At 40.1% G+C, this 20000-nt stretch overlaps 1 protein-coding gene and 1 long non-coding RNA gene across 4 annotated transcripts in view; one reads left to right on the top strand and one right to left on the bottom strand.

The window, feature by feature from the left end:
* The window catches only part of LOC114922082 (NLR family CARD domain-containing protein 3-like), a 231287-nt gene that overhangs the window by 8544 nt on the left and 202743 nt on the right, over positions 1 to 20000 (top strand). Inside the window, exons 4-5 of one of the 3 annotated variants that reach the window (XM_065954454.1) lie at positions 11221 to 11303; positions 16816 to 16944. The exons of 1 other annotated variant lie outside the window; for it this stretch is intronic. In XM_065954454.1, coding sequence (XP_065810526.1) covers positions 11221 to 11272 — 52 coding nt within the window. In that variant the 3' untranslated portion in view covers positions 11273 to 11303; positions 16816 to 16944. Of the gene's footprint in view, positions 1 to 11220; positions 11304 to 16815; positions 16990 to 20000 lie in introns of those variants that run through there. One more of the 3 variants, XM_065954446.1, reaches the window with a different exon arrangement.
* Positions 1342 to 11302, bottom strand: LOC136179128 (uncharacterized). Its single transcript, XR_010666388.1, has 2 exons — positions 10506 to 11302; positions 1342 to 3476 (listed from the first exon to the last, which is right to left on the bottom strand). It is a non-coding gene; the product is annotated as an uncharacterized lncRNA (long non-coding RNA).

The raw sequence follows: 20000 nt of genomic DNA on the forward strand, positions 1-20000 counted from the left end.
CAGGTGGACCAGACCCTGCCCTCCTTCTTCTTTAGGTAAAAACAGCACGGCCTGTGGAACCCAATGCAGCTTGTCCCAGAAAAAAATCCAACATCACTGATTGCAGTTCTTTAAGGAGTCCAGCAGGGGGCTCTATAGATGCCAGAGTGCCAGAGTCCACAGGAGACCAAGTTGTTTATGATGAGCACTCTTCCTCTGTACGACATTTGTGGCAGCAGCCACCTCCACTTCTCCAGCCTCCCCTTCACTTTCTCAACCACCTCCTCCCAGTTCTTCTGTACAGTGAGCTCATCCCCTAAAAACACACCAAGATACTTAAAACCATTTCTTCCCCATGTTAGTCCTGCTGGTAGGTTGGGCAGCAAATGTGTTTTAAAACCAACTGCTAACCCTTCACTCTTCCCCCAGTTCACTTTTGCAGATGATACTATACCAAAATCTTTTCACAATGTTTTCTATTAAAAACACTTCTTTTTGATTTTTTATCATGACAATAACATCATTTGCATAGGCTGACACAATAAAATGCTTTGAACAGTGAGGTAAAATTAACCCTTCAATGGAAGACCGTATTTTACACAACATGGGTTCAATAGAGATGGAATATAACATCCCTGAAAGAGCACAACCTTGTCTTATTCCTCTCTTCATTTTAAAAGGTGCACTTAGTCCTCCATTGATTTTCAGTACACTCTCAATGTCCTGGTACAAAACCTTGATCATAGCAATGAAACCAGGGCTGAGACCAAAACTCTCCAGAACTTTCCAGAGGTAGAGGTGCTCAACCCGGTCAAAAGCTTTTTCTTGATCTAATGAAATGAGACCAAGGTCTATGTCCAATGAACTAGAGACGTCCAAAACATCAGGAATTAAAGACACATTGTCATGAACAGACCTGCCAGGCACACAGTAGCTTTGGTCCAGGTGTATGATCTGGTCCATTACGTCCTTCAGTCTGTTGGCCAGAGCTTTGGAGAACATTTTGTAGTCACAGCATAGCAGGGAAACAGGACGCCAGTTCTTTATCTCTTGGAGATCACCTTTCTTTGGAAGGAGTGTGATTACTGCCCTCCTGCAGCTGAGGGGCAATGACTCTTCAGCCAGGCTTTCATTTCAAACAGCAAGAAGATCTCCCAGCACATCCCAAAACGTTTTAAAAAACTCAGCAGGGAGTCCATCGATTCCGGGAGCTTTTCCTCCCTCCATGCTCTGCAGAGCTGCGGACAGCTCCTGTAGCTGTAGAGGTTCTCTGATCAGCTGGTTGGAGTCCTCAGAGACACGGGTGTTAGGTGGGGGTTGTTTCTGTTTGTATAAATCCAATGAAGAAATCGTGAAACAGACTGGAGATTATAACACCGTTTAATCGGCCGAGGTCAGACAACTTCATCAAACAAGCATGCTTCCAAATCACTTGACTGACAAAGTGCTGACAAAGTAACAGTGTTCACAGTGCTGCTTATATTCTGTCAAAAAGGTGCAACCCACAAATTCCTTTCCATTTGGGTACATCACCATAAAACAATAAAGATGACATGACACTGATTTGTATACGTAACAACTGTAGACTCTCTGTCTAGCAAACAGTTGCTGACAACATATGCTTGGCTCCTATCCAAACATAGATCTGCTACTACTTAGGTGCTTCGCTCATATAAGGTTACAGCTTCAGACACCTAAAGGTAGGAGTGTTAACAGGTGGTAGGCAGACTTGATTAATACATTTCACGAAGTTACAAGATTAATGAATTTCATGAAAATTCGTACTAACAGTTCACCCTTTTTTATTTAATCTTTTTTTTTGTCTTTAGGGGAGAAAAAGTTTTAATTTTCCTAAAAGGCGCTCACCATCACCTTCTACCAGAGTATGGTCCCTGTCTTGTACCTATAAGACTTCAAAATCATTTTATCATTGTTCGAATAACATAAAAATGTTTTAAGAGTGGTTGGAAATTACAGGTACAACTCATAGACCATAAACTCTCTTACAGGGGTCCAAAACCTTATTTCTAATACTTTATTTTGAAAGAAATTAGGATGAAAAGAACTCCTGCGTATTTAACCGACTAAACAGAACAGGTGGTAAACCCTATATTATTTAATTGATTGTTGAATTTTAGGGAGAAACCCAATCCATGTTCTGCCTTTTCTTTTCTTTTTTTATGGTGAGTCACAGCACATCTAAAACAAAATCAAAAACATTCCATCCAGTCAAACCAAAATCTAATACTTATATATCACATCCCTCTTTTTTTATAGTTATTACCAAGAACTAAAATAATTCCTCAAATTTGCATGTTAGAATGTTTCCTCTGTCGTGGAAGTCTCAGGGTACTCCAAAAATAAATAAAAATAAAATAAAATAAAATAACAAACAAAAACCCTTGCTAACTACAAATGAAAAAAATCTTACCTATTGCGCAAAAAGAAATACAATTCTAACCTTCCTGTCTACCCAATAAACAGGAGAAAAGTGTTTTATTAAACAAAAAATAAATAAATAAAAATAAAATAATGAAATAATGAAGCCCCAATACTTCCATGGCAAAGGGCGTGGTATTCTCTTCTACTGTCCGGGTTAACTTTACATCTTCATCATCCTATTTTGGTGATGTAAGAGTTTGAGGTGCAGGGTATCCTTGTTCAGTCCACATTATTGATGTATGAATCAGAGTTAGAGTCCGAAAGGGAGATTGATTCAGAACTGTCTGGGTGGGGATCCCTGGGCACCGTCACCGGCGGGCAGTAGAAGGCCACGTTCCTAACAGGATTTTGAACCATAGTTAAATTAGTAACTGAGTTGACAGATCTTAAAATCAATGCACGAAAAATAGGAAAACAACAACACATGATAACAGAAACTATTATCATGATCGTAAAAAGGGGTACAGCAATACTCAAAAGCCAGGCCGTTAAAGGATTAATTTTGAACATATCAAAGAAATTTTCCAAAGGTTTTAAGTTATTATATCAAGTAGATTGACCGGGGTATGATTTAACATGCCCATTTCAATGTATGGCTCTTGAGCTGCGTCCCTGGTATTTTCGAGTAGGTGTGACATAGTCCAGAAAAGAAGAAACAAACAAATAGAATGTTATTGCCCCAAATATCATTGTGAGATTACAAACAAGACATTTTCTGAAATATTTGTACATGTGAATCAGTCTGTACTTCCCTTGTTCAGGAAGAGGTTGTGCGACGTCATTGCTTCCGATGTTGACGGGATCACAGTCTCTGATTCCACAGTCTCCATTACAGTCTGCGGGGCAGCCTTGACCCTGGATGCATGTATCCATTGCGGTTGTCCTTTGATTTTGACTGCCGTTCTCGTCACTAGGAGTACTTGTGTGGGTGGTCCAAAGCGTGGCTCGCCCTCTTTTGGTTTAAGGCTGCGCACTAGGACTTGGTCACCCGGTTGGAAGGCATGTATGGGGGTCTCGGCTGGTGAGGGAAGGGACTCTATCACTTGTCTGGAGTACTCGGAGACAAAAGAAAACAAATGCTTAACATACGTCTGTTGTATTTCTTGTAATTGTGTCAAATCAATAGCTGGTTTTTCATGCATTATAACACCCAGAGGAAATGGTCGACCCATTAATACTTCATGTGGAGACAGTCCAGTAGTTTTGTTAGGCATAGATCTAATTGATAATAGGGTTAATGGTAATGCATCTACCCAAGTCATTTGTTTTGACTGATGAATTTTAATCAATTTATCTTTTATTGTACGATTAGTACGTTCAACTTGACCCGAACTTTGAGGTGAATATGGAATATGAAAAGTCCATTTAATACCCAATGCTAATGCTAGTTGCTTAGTTACTTTAGAAGTAAACATCGTGCCATTATCAGAGTCAATGCCTTGAGGAATACCAAATCTAGGAATAACATGTTCCATTAAGCACTTGACTACTGTTTGAGCATTTTCCTTTCTCGTGGGAAAAGCCTCTGGCCATTTTGAAAATCTGTCCACTATCACTAAAAGGTATGCATAACCTTTTGCCTTTGGAAGGTGTGTAAAATCAATTTGCAATTGTTGAAAGGGTCCCTCTGGTTTAAGTAAGTGTTGTCGTTTAGGTGGATTTACATGTGGATTGCATCTAGCACAAATTAAACATCTTTGAGTAAATGCTCTGGCATGTTGTTCTATTCCTATTGCATAAAATATTTTGGAAATATATTTGGTAATAGCTTTGTAATTCACATGATTTATTCCGTGTACATAGGCAATGAGAGTGTCATAAGCTAGTTTTGGTAATACAACACGTTCGTGTAAATCTTTCCACAAGCCATCAATATCCTTGCAACATCCTTTGTCTTGCCACAATGTGACTTCAGACTCTTCAGCCTGATTTTGGAACGTTATCAAATCCGTAATAGTAAAAGGTGGATCAGAAATTGTCGTAACAGGCATTTCAGTATTCAACCAAGGTGGGAAAGAAGCATGCATTGCTGCATCTTTAGCATGTTGATCAGCTAAATTATTTCCTCTAGCTATATCTGAGTCACCTTTTGAGTGTCCAGCACATTTAATTATAGCTATTTGCTCTGGTAGCATTAAGGCTGTCAATAAATTCTTGATCAATTCAGAATTCAAGATTGGTTTTCCAGCATTTGTTATAAAACCTCTGTTATTCCATATTTTGCTAAAGTCATGAGCGGCAGAAAATGCATATTTAGAGTCAGTGTAAATAGTAACTGTTTTATTCTCAGCTAATATACATGCTCTAGTTAATGCGATCAATTCCGCTGCTTGTGCTGACAATGATGGCAACCGATATGCTTCCACACAACGGTCTTGATCATTGACAATAGCATATCCTGAAAGAATAGTATTATCATTTGGACGCATTGAGGATCCATCACAATATAGAACAAGATCATTATGTTCTAACGGTGTTTGTTGTAAATCTGCTCGAATGCTTGATGTGGAGTTGATTAATTCCATACAATCATGTACATAATCATTTTCTTCAGGTTGAACACCATGCAATAATGTTTTCAAATTGTTCGCTGGATTTGTACAAGTTGTAGTTGAGATAGTCAAATTCTGTGTACCTGTTAAAATGTGTTCGTAATTACTACGTCTTTGACTAGTCATGTGTTGTGTAGTAATATTGCGCAGAATAATATCTACTGTGTGAGATGTATGTAAAATCATTGGATGACCAAGAACTATAGTTTGTGATTTTTCAACCATTATGGCAGCAGCTGCAACGGCTCGTAAACATGGGACCATGCCTTGTATTATTATTGGTAAGGTTTTTGAATAATACGCCACTGGTCTCATTCCACCACCGTGCACCTGTGCCAACACTGCAGAAACAACTTGTCCATCTTCAGCAACATACAAATGAAATGACAATTTATAGTCTGGAAGTCCAAGTGCTGGTGCACTGCAAAGAAGAAATTTAATGTGACGAAAAGCAAGTTTCATTTCTTCAGACCATGGTACTGTTTCAGAAGCTTCCTTTATTGTAGCCTTTCGCAAGATGGAATCATGTGTAGCGTATTCAGCAAGCCATGCTCGACAATAGTTAACAAGTCCCAAGAATGACAACATCCCTGATTTTGTCTGTGGTCTTTCAATGTTCATGATAGCCTTTATTCTGTCAGGGGATAAATATCGGCATCCATCCTTTAGAACGTATCCCAAATAATTGACCATTGGTAGGCAAAACTGAAGTTTTGCAAGTGATGCTCTATGTCCTCCCAAAGCAAGATGAGTCAAAAGTGCCAAAGAATCTTGTATGCAGTCCGATTCTGTAGGAGATGCGATCATGATATCGTCACAATAGCACAATAGCGATGATGGACCAGGTAAGACCAGTTGCGATAGATGTGCATTAACTGCAGCCGAATAGACAGAGGCTGAATCAATAAAGCCCATGGGTAGCCTTTGCCATACATACTGTTCACCTTTGAAGGTAAATGCAAACAAATCCTGTGTGTTTTCATGAACAGGAATTGAAAAGTATGCAGAGCAAAGATCTACAACTGTGTACCATTTAGAGTCCGCTGGAAGTGCTGCCAAAATGGCGTTTGTGTCTGGTACTACCGGTGCCATAGGAAAAACAGCTTCATTAACTTTCCTTAAATCTTGTGTGAATCGATATTTATTAGTTCCAGGTTTCAAGATTGGGTTTATAGGTGTATTATTTTGTGAACGTCTTTTAATAATTACTCCCTGTTGTAATAAACTTTCGATAACTGGTTGAATTCCTTCTTCTTTTTCTTTAGATAATGGATATTGCTTTACATAGACTGGATATTTTGTGTAGTCAATGTGAGCTTCATAAGGTGGGACGTTCAACAGTCCTACATGATTAGCATGCAATGCCCATAATTCAGATGGAACAGAAGTCAATACTGAAGGAGGTTTTAACAAGATTTTCGTTTTTGTTTCAGCAATTTGAATTTGTGGTTTGATCTTATTAGATGAATCTTTTATGAAGAAATGTGTTGGTTTATCTCCATACGACCAAATGATATAGTCTTTATTTTGTTCTTCATTATCCGGAGTTAAATCAAGATGTTGATAACAAGATTTTAGCAAATAAGCAAGGTCGGTAAAATTATTTTGAATCGCACACACAAAGAATTCAATAATTCCAGATGCATTTTTCCACAACAACAAAATACCATGTGGAGAAATATAAAGGCACTGTGGAATTTCTTCCATGTGAGTTTGATCAATCCTTATATTAGAAAATGATTGATTAACAGGCTTCATCTTCAAAATCTGAGCTGCTACAGCTGCCTGACATGTTGCTAACCTTTTTAGTCCTTCCATTGTGAATAACTTGTTGAGAAAATCAACATTTACCAAAACAGATGTAGCTTGATGTGATTCACGAATAATATCCGAAAATAATTGATATGCTTTATTTGTTGGTATGTGGATTTCAACACCATCAGTTGAACAGATAATAGTAGCATTGAGTTTACTCAATAAATCACGCCCTAATAAGGACATGGGAACAGTAGAGCTTACAATGAATGAATGTTGAAGTTGTATTTCATCCAATTCTATTTTTAATGGTATGGACAGTGGCTCAGTTTGTGGGACACCCGTGATACCGACAGACTGGATGGTTTTTGAAGTTATAGGACATATCAAATCCCTTTTATTCAAACAAGATATTGTTGCTCCAGTATCAACTAGAAAAGGAATCTTTTTACCCGCAACATACAAACTTAATTGCGATATGTCAGAAGGTGTGTTAGAAATCTGAAATTGTGGAACATTAATTAGGAATTTAACGTTACCATCCATGTCCCTCTGTCGGTTGTCCTATTTTCTCCATATCATATCAGCTGTTTTATTTGCATGTTCTTCCCATGTTTGTTGTTGGTTGACACCAAAAACTGGTTGACCTGTCTGATAGGAAACAGTTGCATTCTGATGAGGGATTGTGGATGATTGTGGAGTGTGAAATCCTCTTGCATCTCGACTCTCATTTTGCCATTTTAATTTACACTCTCTGGCCCAGTGACCCCTCTGTGAACAGTAAGAACATATGTCTGACATGTTCCTAAACATCCTGCCTCTTCTGTTGACACCGTTGAATCCTCTTCCTCTCTGAGAGAATTGGTATGCACCCTGTGCATTCATGGGTGGTCTCATTTGTGCTGTGTTGTTGTAACCTCTATTAACACCTCTACCTCTCTGAGTGTAGTCTTGAAATGCTATGAGTTGTCCATCTGTCTCAGAAGGTGTTTGAACAGCTTGCGTTATAGGTTTATTTGTGCCAAATAATCCTATAGCATCTAATTCTCTAATTTTCTTCAACAGATTTGTTGGACTCAAGGAGTACACGTTTGGTGCGGACAATTTTAGAGTATATGCTGATTGATCGCCTATGCCGTTCAAAAGCATTGAAGTGAAGAAAGGATCTTCTTTGTCAGAAATTTCTAATTTAGCTTGTTCTTTCCAGCATTTCTGAAATCTGGATGCATAATCTGACATTGGTTCATTAGGTTTACGTTTACAATTCAAGATCTGTGTAACATCTCTATCTTGAGCTGCGTTCTTATGCAAGAAATCTTTCAGTTCCTGAATGTGGGTGTCCTTATGTTGTTTAGTCAACCATGGAAACTTCTTTTCCAATTCAACTTCACCAGCTAAAGGACCGTCATGTTCATAGCTTAATGTATCACATTCATCAATCAATGTATCTATTTTAATATTAGGCATTAAAGTAGAAAGGATATAGCGAAGATCTTTCCCAGACATTGATCCATGCGTCAACAAAGAGCTCCACCAATTGATAAATCCTTTTGGATTAGTTAATGGCGGTGGTGCATCCTGAGTGATTCTAAAGATATCAACCAAAGTCAAAGGTTTGTTGATGACTTTGTCCTCAAAAACTACAAGTGGAGCATTGATGTTTGTAGAACTTATTGGTTCATTAGCACTCATTCTAGCTTGATCTCCTATTTTATCTTCTTCTACAAGTTGTTTGAATTTCAAATATGCCTCACGGACATCGCTGTCAGAAACGGTAGAAAGAATGCCTTGCACAATTTTTGAATCAAATGGTTTTTGAAAGTCAATCCGGTCCTGTCGTTCAGCTTGGAATCGTGCAATGACAGCATCAAAATCACAAAAGAGTCTCTTAGCTACAGGATCTACATCCTGACCTGTTTTCAGTACGGTAAAGATCTTTTTAAATTCACTCATAATACATTCTCTGATGTATTTCATTTGTTCCCTGATAATGAGATCTTTGTCACCACAATATCTTCTTTCTATAGATTCAAAGACCTTTCTGCCATTCTTTAACCATGCAATAATACATTGCATTCTCCAGGCTTTCATTTCATTTGACACCATCTGTTTAAATGGAAACACAATCGTAGGAGTGACATTCCGAGTAAAGACATCTTTCTTTGGACCTGTGTCAGTCAATGCAGAGTATGCAAACAGCCAGTCATAAATGTCATCATCCTCAGCTTGACATGCAGCAACAGCTCTGTGTGTGATATCTGATCTGTCATGTCCTGAAGTCTTTGCATGTTGTTCATCTGTACCACTACGACAACTATTCTGTATGTCGTCTGGATGAGTTTGCAACATTGTAAAGTCAATGTGTTTGGTAATTCTATGCTTCTTTTTATCCTTAGTATGTATGTTACCAGGCCATTGAGAACTCATCAAATCCCAAGCTTCGAATACAGACAACATGTAGTCTTTATCCCACAGTGGATCACACACTGAAGTGTTCTCAATCAAGTAACCACGTACTAGATCCAGTTTCCGTTAATCAAAACTGCCTTCTATGGGATAACGATTATCAGTCCATGCAGCCAAAGAGCTCAGATATGGTTCTACATAATAAAAACCTATTTTGCTCTGGATCCACTCCCTCGGAGTCATGCCACTAACAGGTTTATCTGGTAGCAAAGTTAAATGCGGATTGGTTTTCAACAAGGCCTTCATGGCTTTCCGTTCCTTTCTTGGCAAATCAAGTTCAGATTTATTTTTGATAACAGTTTGATTGCATGTTGAGGTTTTACTATTTTCATTGCCCATGATGGTATGGTTCACTTAAATTTGGATTTATTTAGATAGGTCTATTTAGAATGTATGGAATATGATTAAGCAAGTTTTACGTGTCACATTTTTGTCTAGTTTTTTTTAAATGTTTTAATTTTTTAAATCTTAAATTTATTATCTTTGTTATGTACCGGTACTTTAATTTAATTAAATAACAATGTTAGTAGTTGCATGCATTCACAACAAATTAATATATATAACGTGCACTTGTATAAATTGTGCTATAATATCAGTCTGTAGAAAAAAGATAATAATTTGGTTTTGACAATTTGTAATTTTAATTTAGTTTTCTGGACAGTATGAAAAACAAAATTGCAATTGCTCGAGACTTTTAAACGAAGACAAGACAAGACAGTTGACCAGCAACACATATTAGGCCTACGTCAGTCATTTTATCCATTTCCTTTATTAATTAGCCAACACTACGACCCTGAAAAGATCCGCCTGCAATCTTTTTGATTCAGTTCGCAAGTTGCTATAAATGACTCTCTTTATTCCATATTCTTCCATATATTTCTGTATCGATACTTTTTCCATAAAATCCTTTTTCCATAAAAATCATCAGCTGCTATCACTCTCTCATTAATTGATACAATTTTACAAAGGGTTTCTACGCATTTTTATTCTGCAAGCCTATCCCTACAGCTAAGTATTAGCTGCGCTAGTCCCCTGATTTATAAATAAATTTAACACCAAGGTTTTAAAACATGCAAACCTTTGCAGCACTGCCATGTATACCATGTATAACATAGACAACATAACAATGACATAAGCAGTTTTATACTTCATATAGTCCAGAAATGTAACGCTTTGAATGAAAGTCAAATGCAGTGTACATATATATGTCCAATCTTAATATAAATCAATAATTATAGAAACAGCTCCCAACAGGTCTTTTAACAGAGAAACAATACTTCCTCCAGGTAAGCAGAAAGATGATTTGCTTACCTGGATCTGAAGTGATCACTGTCGACTGTTCGTTGACGCCACTGTTAGGTGGGGGTTGTTTCTGTTTGTATAAATCCAATGAAGAAATCGTGAAACAGACTGGAGATTATAACACCGTTTAATCGGCCGAGGTCAGACAACTTCATCAAACAAGCATGCTTCCAAATCACTTGACTGACAAAGTGCTGACAAAGTAACAGTGTTCACAGTGCTGCTTATATTCTGTCAAAAAGGTGCAACCCACAAATTCCTTTCCATTTGGGTACATCACCATAAAACAATAAAGATGACATGACACTGATTTGTATACGTAACAACTGTAGACTCTCTGTCTAGCAAACAGTTGCTGACAACATATGCTTGGCTCCTATCCAAACATAGATCTGCTACTACTTAGGTGCTTCGCTCATATAAGGTTACAGCTTCAGACACCTAAAGGTAGGAGTGTTAACAGGTGGTAGGCAGACTTGATTAATACATTTCACGAAGTTACAAGATTAATAAATTTCATGAAAATTCGTACTAACAACGGGGTAAACCATCACAAAAAGAGTCAAACAGCTGTTCATTGTCAGTGTACTCACTGCTGTAGAGCCCAGAATAAAAGTCCACAGCATGTCTTCGGATGTCTCCAGCTTCTTTCAGCTCCTGTCCTGCTGCTGTTCGAAGACCATGCATACATTTATTTTGTCCATTCTTTTTTTCCATTCCAAAGAAAAACTTGGACGGGGCGTCCATCTGAGCCACACTTTGGAATCTCGATCTGACGGGGGCTCCCTGGGCTCTGGTGTCCAGCAGGTCTGTCAGGGCTTTCTTTTTAGCTTTGAGAACTTCAATATGTCCTCGATTTCCTGTGGAATCTATCAAGGATTGAAGTTCCACAGTATCAATCTCTAGAGCTTTTACAGATCTGGTAATGTCCCGTGTGACATTGAGAGTGTACTGCTGACAGAAAACCCTGATTTCAGCCTTCCCACAATCCCACCACTGTCTTAAACACTTCAAATCAGGACATGTCGTTCTAAAATTCCTCCATAAAAACCTAAAACCCTCTAAAAAGTTTTTATCAAGAGCAGGGAAGTGTTAAAATGCCAAAAAGCACTCTGATGTTTAAAATGACTAATAGAAATGTGACACAATACTAATGAGTGATCAGTAAAACCAGCAGGCACGATTAAATATTTTTTAAAAATGTTCATCTGGTGTTTAAAACAATGAAACCAATCTAACCTAGCTAGTGAAATAAAACCATCTCTGGTGTGAGACCACGTGTACTGTTTGTTGTCTTTGTAAAATGACCTCCATACGTCAGACAGGTCATGAGTTTCAATGAGTTGTTTTAAAAGCCATTTAGAAGCAGGATGAGGTTCAGTGTGATTCCTATCAACAGAGTCAGTGCAGTTAAAATCCCCCCTAAAAGCACAAAGACATCTGGAGTGACAGTGTTTAAAAGAATGTTCATTTCATTTAAAAAAGGTATTCTGTCTGCTCCTGTAGCTGGACTGTAAATATGAATTAAAAAGAGCTCACACTGTTCATCAACAGCTCTGACCACCAGCAGCCTCCCCCGTATTACCTCTGTCACAGTGTACGAGACAGGTGCACCCCCCCCCCCCCCACTACTGCTGCTACTGTGGCTCAGGATAACCTGACCCCCCCCATTCTCTCATCCAGTCCACTTCATTAAAAGAAACATTATATCAACGTGATTCATTTTCATTACTTCATACAACATCGCTCTTTTTCTGGAATCTCTAGCTCCATTTAAATTCCTTCTTTAAAATGACTCATGAAGAGAGAGATTAAAAAAGTAACAACTAGAAACAAAAACATCTGTATTTTAAAAGATAACCTACAATTCTTTGTTTTCATCATCATCGTCATCATCATCATCATCATCATCCCCGTCATCACCAACATTGTTACACAGTCTCAGTTTGGACACGTACTTTCTTAGTCGATAAGTTTCCTGATCAGAAAAGAGTCTTGTGCCGACTCAAAAAAAAGCCTTTTATCAGCTAAATCATTTTCTATTTTTACACCCCACATATTTTTGTTTTTGTGTAGAAACAGTTTAATTTTTTCTACACTGTAGTCTCTTTTGTTTTTCTGTCTCTGAGAGTATCTGCACTCAGACGTTTCACTGTCAGTGAGATGGGGAGAGTCCTCATCAGCACTGACCTCTGATCCTGGATCAGATTCTTTTGGTTTGTTTTCTGTTTTTCCTTTTGCTTTCTTTGTTGTTCTTTTCTTTTCTTCTAGTGAAACATTTTCACTAGTCTTTGATTTTCTTTTGGAGCGAGGAGTACTAAGAGAAGACTCTTCTTCCTCCATCTCCTCCTCAGCAGGTTCAGTACAGACCCTCCCTTTACCTGCTGCCTGTTGCTCAGTATCAACACTAGACCCATTCCCCACCTCCATCTGCTCACCTGTCTGCTCCTTAAACCCCCCACTCTGTGTCCCATCACCTCCTCCACTCTGTGTCCCCTCACCTGTCTGCTCCTTAAACCCCCCACTCTGTGTCCCCTCACCTCCTCCACTCTGTGTCTCCTCACCTCCTCTACTCTGTGTCTCCTCACCTGTCTGTTCCTTACCCCCTCCACTCTGTGTCTCCTCACCTCCTCCACTCTGTGTCTCCTCCACTCTGTGTCTCCTCACCTCCTCCACTCTGTGTCTCCACCACTCTGTGTCTCCTCACCTTCTCCACTCTGTGTCTCCACCACTCTGTGTCTCCTCACCTCCTCCACTCTGTGTCTCCACCACTCTGTGTCTCCTCACCTTCTCCACTCTGTGTCTCCTCTCCTCCTCCACTCTGTGTCTCCTCACCTCCACCACTCTGTCCGTCTCCCACCTGCACTGGATCCCTCAGCTTCATCTTTGTATGGACATGCTCTGATCAGATGCCCCTCCCTTTTACAGTGAAGACATTTCATGTTTTCAGAAGTGACATAAATCACATAATCAAAGTCTTGTACTCTCAGGTTGAAAACAAGATTAAGCTCTACATTTCTTTTATTTAAGATCTTATAGACCTGACGTCTGTGAGAGACCACGTGACTGAGCTGCGGGGCTTTACAGCCTGAAGGCAGCTTCTTAATAGGAGAGACTATTTTCCCGTGTCTTGATAACTCCCTTTGCAGAAAGTCATCATTAATAAATGGCGAACAATTTGACAAAACGACCTTCCTAGAAGGCAGAGACAGAGAAGACACGGGAACGAAAGCCCCATTTATGACCACTCCGTTTTCCACCACGGCGTTCGCCTTATCAACGCTGTCTAAAAACAGAACCACCGCTCCATTCATCCAGGCCGCAGATTTAACACTCTGTGGTCCCACCACCTCAGCAACAGCCAAAGCACATTCATTCACCGAGTAACGAGAGGCACCGGCGATCTTTACGCCGTGCCTTCTCGTTAATCCACTGAACTCGACACCCATTACCTCCACACAAGCAAACAAACACACCGCAACACGCCGACCAGCGTTCACACACACACCGCAACTAAATGTTAAACCCAGTAACAGTAAACACACACCAACTCTCAGCACATCCACTCAGAGAGAGATGGAGAGAGAGAGAGGGAGAGAGATTTGATTTTTAAACAGACCTTTATTTTTCAATCTTCTTACTGTTCAACAATAATATACATTCCTAAAATTCACAGATGACATTCACAAAATAAACAGATGTTACATCAGCACATGTCCATGAACTAACTGATCGTGCTCTACAGAGCACAGCACACTGTCATGAGTCCACACTGACTGGAAAGTCTCCAGGTCCTGATTTGCTCTGTAGAAGCTGAAGTCCAAAAACAACCTGGATTTTAACATTTGTACAAACAACAGCTTCACATCAACAACATCGTCTGGCTCCTCCACCTTCCTCCTCCTACTCACGTACACGGCCATCTTAGCCTGACCAAGGACAAAGTTTATCAGCTGGCATTTGTGTTTGTGTTGTGGAGTATATTTAAAACCACAAATAAAAACCTTCTTAGTAAAAAACTCTTTAAAACCACTAAAAACCTTCTCCAGAAGATCAAACAGAGGTTTCAGCCGACTGCACTGTAAAAAACAGTGAAACACCGTCTCCCTGTGCACACAGAAAGGACACTGATCAACAACATTCATATTAAGAACAGAGATAAAAGAGTTCACAGCAATGATTCCATGCAGGATTCTCCACTGGAGGTCTGCATGTCTCTTACACAAGGGGGGTTTGTACAAAGACTCCCAGGAGGGTCTAAACTCAGGAGCTAGCCCCAAATAAGTCCTCCAGGGGGTGTCACTGCGTGCGTTCAGTGTCTTTTTATTCACAGTCTTAACAATCAGTTTGTAAAGAGTCTTTCCTGCAGCGTTGGCCAGTAGAGGACCAGAACAGTCCTTCAGGTCTGCAGACAGAGTGAACTCAGGAAACGGGTCAGTTTGGTCAGGCAGCAGAGAACCGTCCCCATAGTCCGACATCAGAGACATCTCTTGTCCTGTCAGCTGATGTCGCCAGTGATTCAGCAACCGATCAACGACTCTGGTCGACCTCACCCCCAGACCAGCAGCCAGACCAGCAGGACAGTCCAGCTGAGGTCCCGTCAGCTCCACCACCTGCTCCAGAGTGGAAATCCTGGCACTGCAGAACTTTCCGGACAGGCTCGGTCCAGCCCAGTCAGGAGGATGAAAACAACCTCCAAACAGTACAGGCTCTTTAAGCAGCCAGTACAAAGAGTGGGAGTGTCCCTGTCTCTGCCTGTTCACCAGACTCCACACGTTAAAAACACTTGGATAAAATCCAGTGACAGAGGAAATGTTCACTTTCTTTAAATCCATTAAAAACAGAGACGAGCTCAGCCCCAGTTCTCCAAACCGCTGTAGAAGACAGCAGGCCAGCGGTCTCCAGACCAGGTCTGCAGGCCCAGTGAGTAGTCTCTGGAGGAACTGCAGGCGGAGAGTAGCCCCCCTGCTGGCCAGGTGAACTAGTCCATGTCCTCCTTCCTCTTTAGGGAGGAAGAGCACACTCTGAGGAATCCAGTGTAACCTGTCCCAAAAGAAATCAACTAACACTCTTTGAATGTTACACAGGGGAGAGGACGGAGGGTCGATACAGGTCAGTCTGTGCCACAGGGCAGAGGAAACAAGGTTATTGGCCACAAGTACACAACCTTTAAAAGACATCTTTGGCAACAGCCACCTCCATTTATCAAGACGTCCTTTTACTTTTTCTAAAACACTCTCCCAGTTTTTACTAACAAATGTTTCATTCCCCAAAAACACTCCCAAATATTTAAAACCGCCTGACTTCCAAAAGAGGCCTCCAGGCAGACTGAGCCGACCCCTCAGCTTCTCTCAACACTCAGGCCTCCGTTGATCTTTAGCACACTCGCAATGTCACGGTACAAAACCTGGATCTTAGCTAAGAAACATGGGTTGAACCCAAAGTCGGTTAGAGTCCGCCATAGATACTGGTGTTCAACCCGATCAAAAGCCTTTTCCTGGTCTAGTGAAATCAGACCAGTGTCTACAGCCAATGAACCAGAGACTTCCAAAACATGCCGAATGACAGTGATGTTATCACTGATGAGCCTGCCGGGCACACAGTAGGTCTGGTCTGTGTGGATGATCGACCCCATTACCTGCCTTAGTCTGGATGCCAGGACCTTAGACAGGATTTTGTAGTCTGTGCAAAGTAATGACACTGGTCTCCAGTTCTTTAGATCCTGAAGGTCGCCTTTCTTTGGCAGCAGAGTGATGACTGCTCTCCTGCAGCTCAGAGGCAGACGACCCCTCTCCAAACTGTCTCTTAGAACCTCCAGGAGATCCTCTCCCAGCACACTCCAAAACACTTTATAAAAGTCAACAGGAAGTCCATCAATACCTGGAGCTTTTCCATTCTGCAGACTCATGACAGCAGAGTAGAGTTCAGACAGAGACAGTTGGGCCTCAAGCTCTGTGTTGTTTTATTGTTTTCTTAACAACAACGCAGTGACAATCAGCGACAGAGACAAACGTTCACGCCACAGAGCTGTGTGAGTGTGTCTGACACTACACACACACACACACACACACACACACACACACACACACACACACACACAGAAACACACACAGACACACACACACACACACACACACACAGAGACACACACACACACACACACACACACACAGACACACACACACAGAGACACACACACACACACACACAGGCACACACACTCAGATCAGCTGAACCTCTGATGTGATTGAACACAATTTGTCAAAATATTAAGACATTCCTTTAAATAACATATTATGTACCATTAATGTCATGACAGGTTTTCTAACTGTGGACTGTCAGAGACTCACTGTGAAGCTGTGGCCTCAGCTCTGAAGTCCAACCCCTCCCATCTGAGAGAGCTGGACCTGAGCTTCAACGAGCTGCAGGATTCAGGAGTGAAGCTGCTTTGTTCTGGACTGCAGAGTCCAAACTGTAGACTGGAGACTCTGAGGTAAGACAACAGGTTTAATTTCTCTGTTCAGATTCATATGATGTGAAACTAAACTGTAGACTTCAGGCTGATAATCAAATGATCCACACTGAGGATCTTAATGCTGAAGTCCATTTTCTTCTTCTGTGGTTTTATCCACAGAGTGGTAGCAATTTAAAGCCTTACATTTTAAACCTAAATACCGTATTGGTCCGACTATAAGACGACCCTGATTATAAGACGACCCCCGTTTTTCAACACTTATATTTAGAAAGATTTGCAGAGCAGATCTTGTATTTATAAAGAACTTTCTTTAAAGAACTTCATTTTATTTGAAAATAACAATATTAAAAACATATAGAATTAAACAGCTGTTGTATTGATAATCATAATAATAATTAACATACCGTATTTATCGGTATAGGCCTACGGCACTTTTCAAAACAAAGTGTTTCACAAGGGCGAACTATGTACAGTATGATTCAACATTAAAATCGATTAACAATCAAACAATATTATCAACATGTTTTTAACATTTTGAAATAACAGAGGAAACACAGGCAATGTTTTTAACTAAACTACCGCTAAACTAAAACTCTCCAAACTTCTCCTCCGATGTCTCCTATTCCTCACACACGTCCTCCACCCCGCTGTGTTCTCTCTTACTGTCATCACTCCCCTGCTCCTCCCAGAGCGCGTCATGTGTATTGATATTTAAAGGGACAGGCGAACAATTAGAGCTGCGCTCTGAATACTAGACCCCGAATATAAGACGACCCGACTTTTTCGGACCTATTTCGATGGGGAAAAAGGCCGTCTTATATTCGGACCAATACGGTATATAAAAAAATAACTTGTTGTATATTTCACTCTTTACCACCTGAACAGCTGATTTTTAGATAAATTATGAATAATTAAACAAAGAAAAACAGTCATTCCAATTTCAACCATCAGACATAAAAATAAAGTCAAACACTTGTTTTGTCTGAGATGTTTGTGACACTGTGAGATTCTGAAAGTGTCAAAGGAAATTGAAGACTCTTTGATTGAATGTCTTCTCTATAACTAGAATAAATATTACAGATGTTTACTTAGTTCACTTTTCGTTGCAGACGATCGTCTTTTTTTTGGGTTAGGGTTAGGGCTAACTCTTATCTTAGGGCAGGGATGTCAAACATACGGCCCGACAGCAGGTTTCATCTGGCCCGTGAGACGTTTTGGGAAGAAGGAGGAAATGTATTGAAAAATATTTTTTTATTTTTTATAAATTAAATTTTTGTGATACTTATTATCCCTGAATTGTTTTAAAACCTATAATGAGCAACGTAAAGGTTGATATCATGATACTAAAATTAATCAAACAGGGCACTTTGAACTATTTTCTCAGCAGGGAGAATCATAAAAAAGACGAGTGGCCGAGCTCCTGCATTACTCTGGTAATACATCACATCAGAAAACGGGCTGAACACCTGAGAGAGGTGACACAGAATGCAGGTTTTCAAGAGAGATCGAAGGAGCGATATTTCTTTAGTTTTATTTGCTCACAAGTTGCCAGAATTTCATCAAAGCTACGGGACTTAACGACAGGAGGCGCTGCACTGCACGCTCATCATGACGGTCTTCAGTTCTGTCCACACTTCTTACCAGTTTCTCCTGTCTTCACTGATGTAAAACAAAAGTTTTACTAATGATAACAAAGCTTCCTATGGAGTGAGCCACAAAGAGCAGCTCGTGCAAATAAAAAACAATCCTCTCTGTCCTGCGTAACGGCCCAGACCGTCTCCTCACATCCAGTGTAGTTTGTGGACACCGGCGTTGAGCCTGATGATAGACTTATTTTACCTCTGGTTATTGTAAAAACAGTAAATTAAAATGAATATTAACTGATTTTATTTACAGATGGTTCATTTTTAGGTCACCCAGAGGTGAGCGTGTTGTGTTGATCACCTAAAAGTTTCAGCGTGACATCACTTCTAAATGCAGTAGCCTGCTGTTGTGCCTTTATCACCAGCTTTAATCAGACTGTAAAAATATAACTATTACTGAACATTTCATTCTTATCTGAAAACAATATCACACACAGGCTGTCCGATCATACAGAGGTCTGCTGGTTTAACCCCGGAGCAGCGCTAAAATTCTTCCTTGAATTGCGCATGGAGATGGCACAGATTCATGGCGCATAAAAAGTCAGTGACAGAGTTAGATCACGATAGTGCAGACACGTAGAAGAACGGACTGCCAGACTCATATCAAAAGTGGTTTAACTGAGTTTACTTAGTTAAAGAAGTTGAACTCCACACGGAGCTGATCAGACTGCAGTGATCAACGCTGAAGGAGAAATTCAAGTCTGTTGGTTTGGAAACATTTGATGCCTGACAGTGAAATACCTGAAGATGACTGTTTACATCAAAGACACTCTGTGTGTTTGTTCAACATATTCATGTGAGCAGGTTTAATCTGTGATGAACCTTAACGAGTGCAGAGTACAGAGTTTGTCAGTTCGTCTGCATCTTGTTCTGCTACATATACTCGTTTGTCTCATTTATCATGGACACAAACTCTTTGTCTTTAAGTAAAGAATTGTTAAATCTTCACTGCTTACTTTTCTGGTTATTTACAGAAAGAGAGAGGAGAGCAGATAAGGGGGTGTGGTCTGAAATAATCATATTATGTATATTGCTGTCAATCACATTCTCCACCATAGATTGTGATAAAATAGATAATCAATCCGAGAGTATGAGTTATGAGCATTAGAATAAAATGTGTATTCACGGGCTGTAGGATTTACAACACGCCATATGTCAGTCATTGCCAAAATGTCCTTTAGCCTAATTCATGAAGTGCTGCTGATAACGCACCATCAGATGGAAGTGGGCGGCCAGGCCTATCCACAACCGGATCACTGACTGGGTTATTGAGATGGAATCACATTCAACTTGGAAAGAAATTCAGCTTCACCTTTATTAGGAGCGTAGGCATTCACTAGAGTGCACTTCACATTTAGTAAGAAACCTGATATGATGATATACTGT

This window comes from Labrus bergylta, chromosome 4 (assembly GCF_963930695.1).
Source record: "Labrus bergylta chromosome 4, fLabBer1.1, whole genome shotgun sequence".
NCBI classification, from domain to species: domain Eukaryota; kingdom Metazoa; phylum Chordata; class Actinopteri; order Labriformes; family Labridae; genus Labrus; species Labrus bergylta.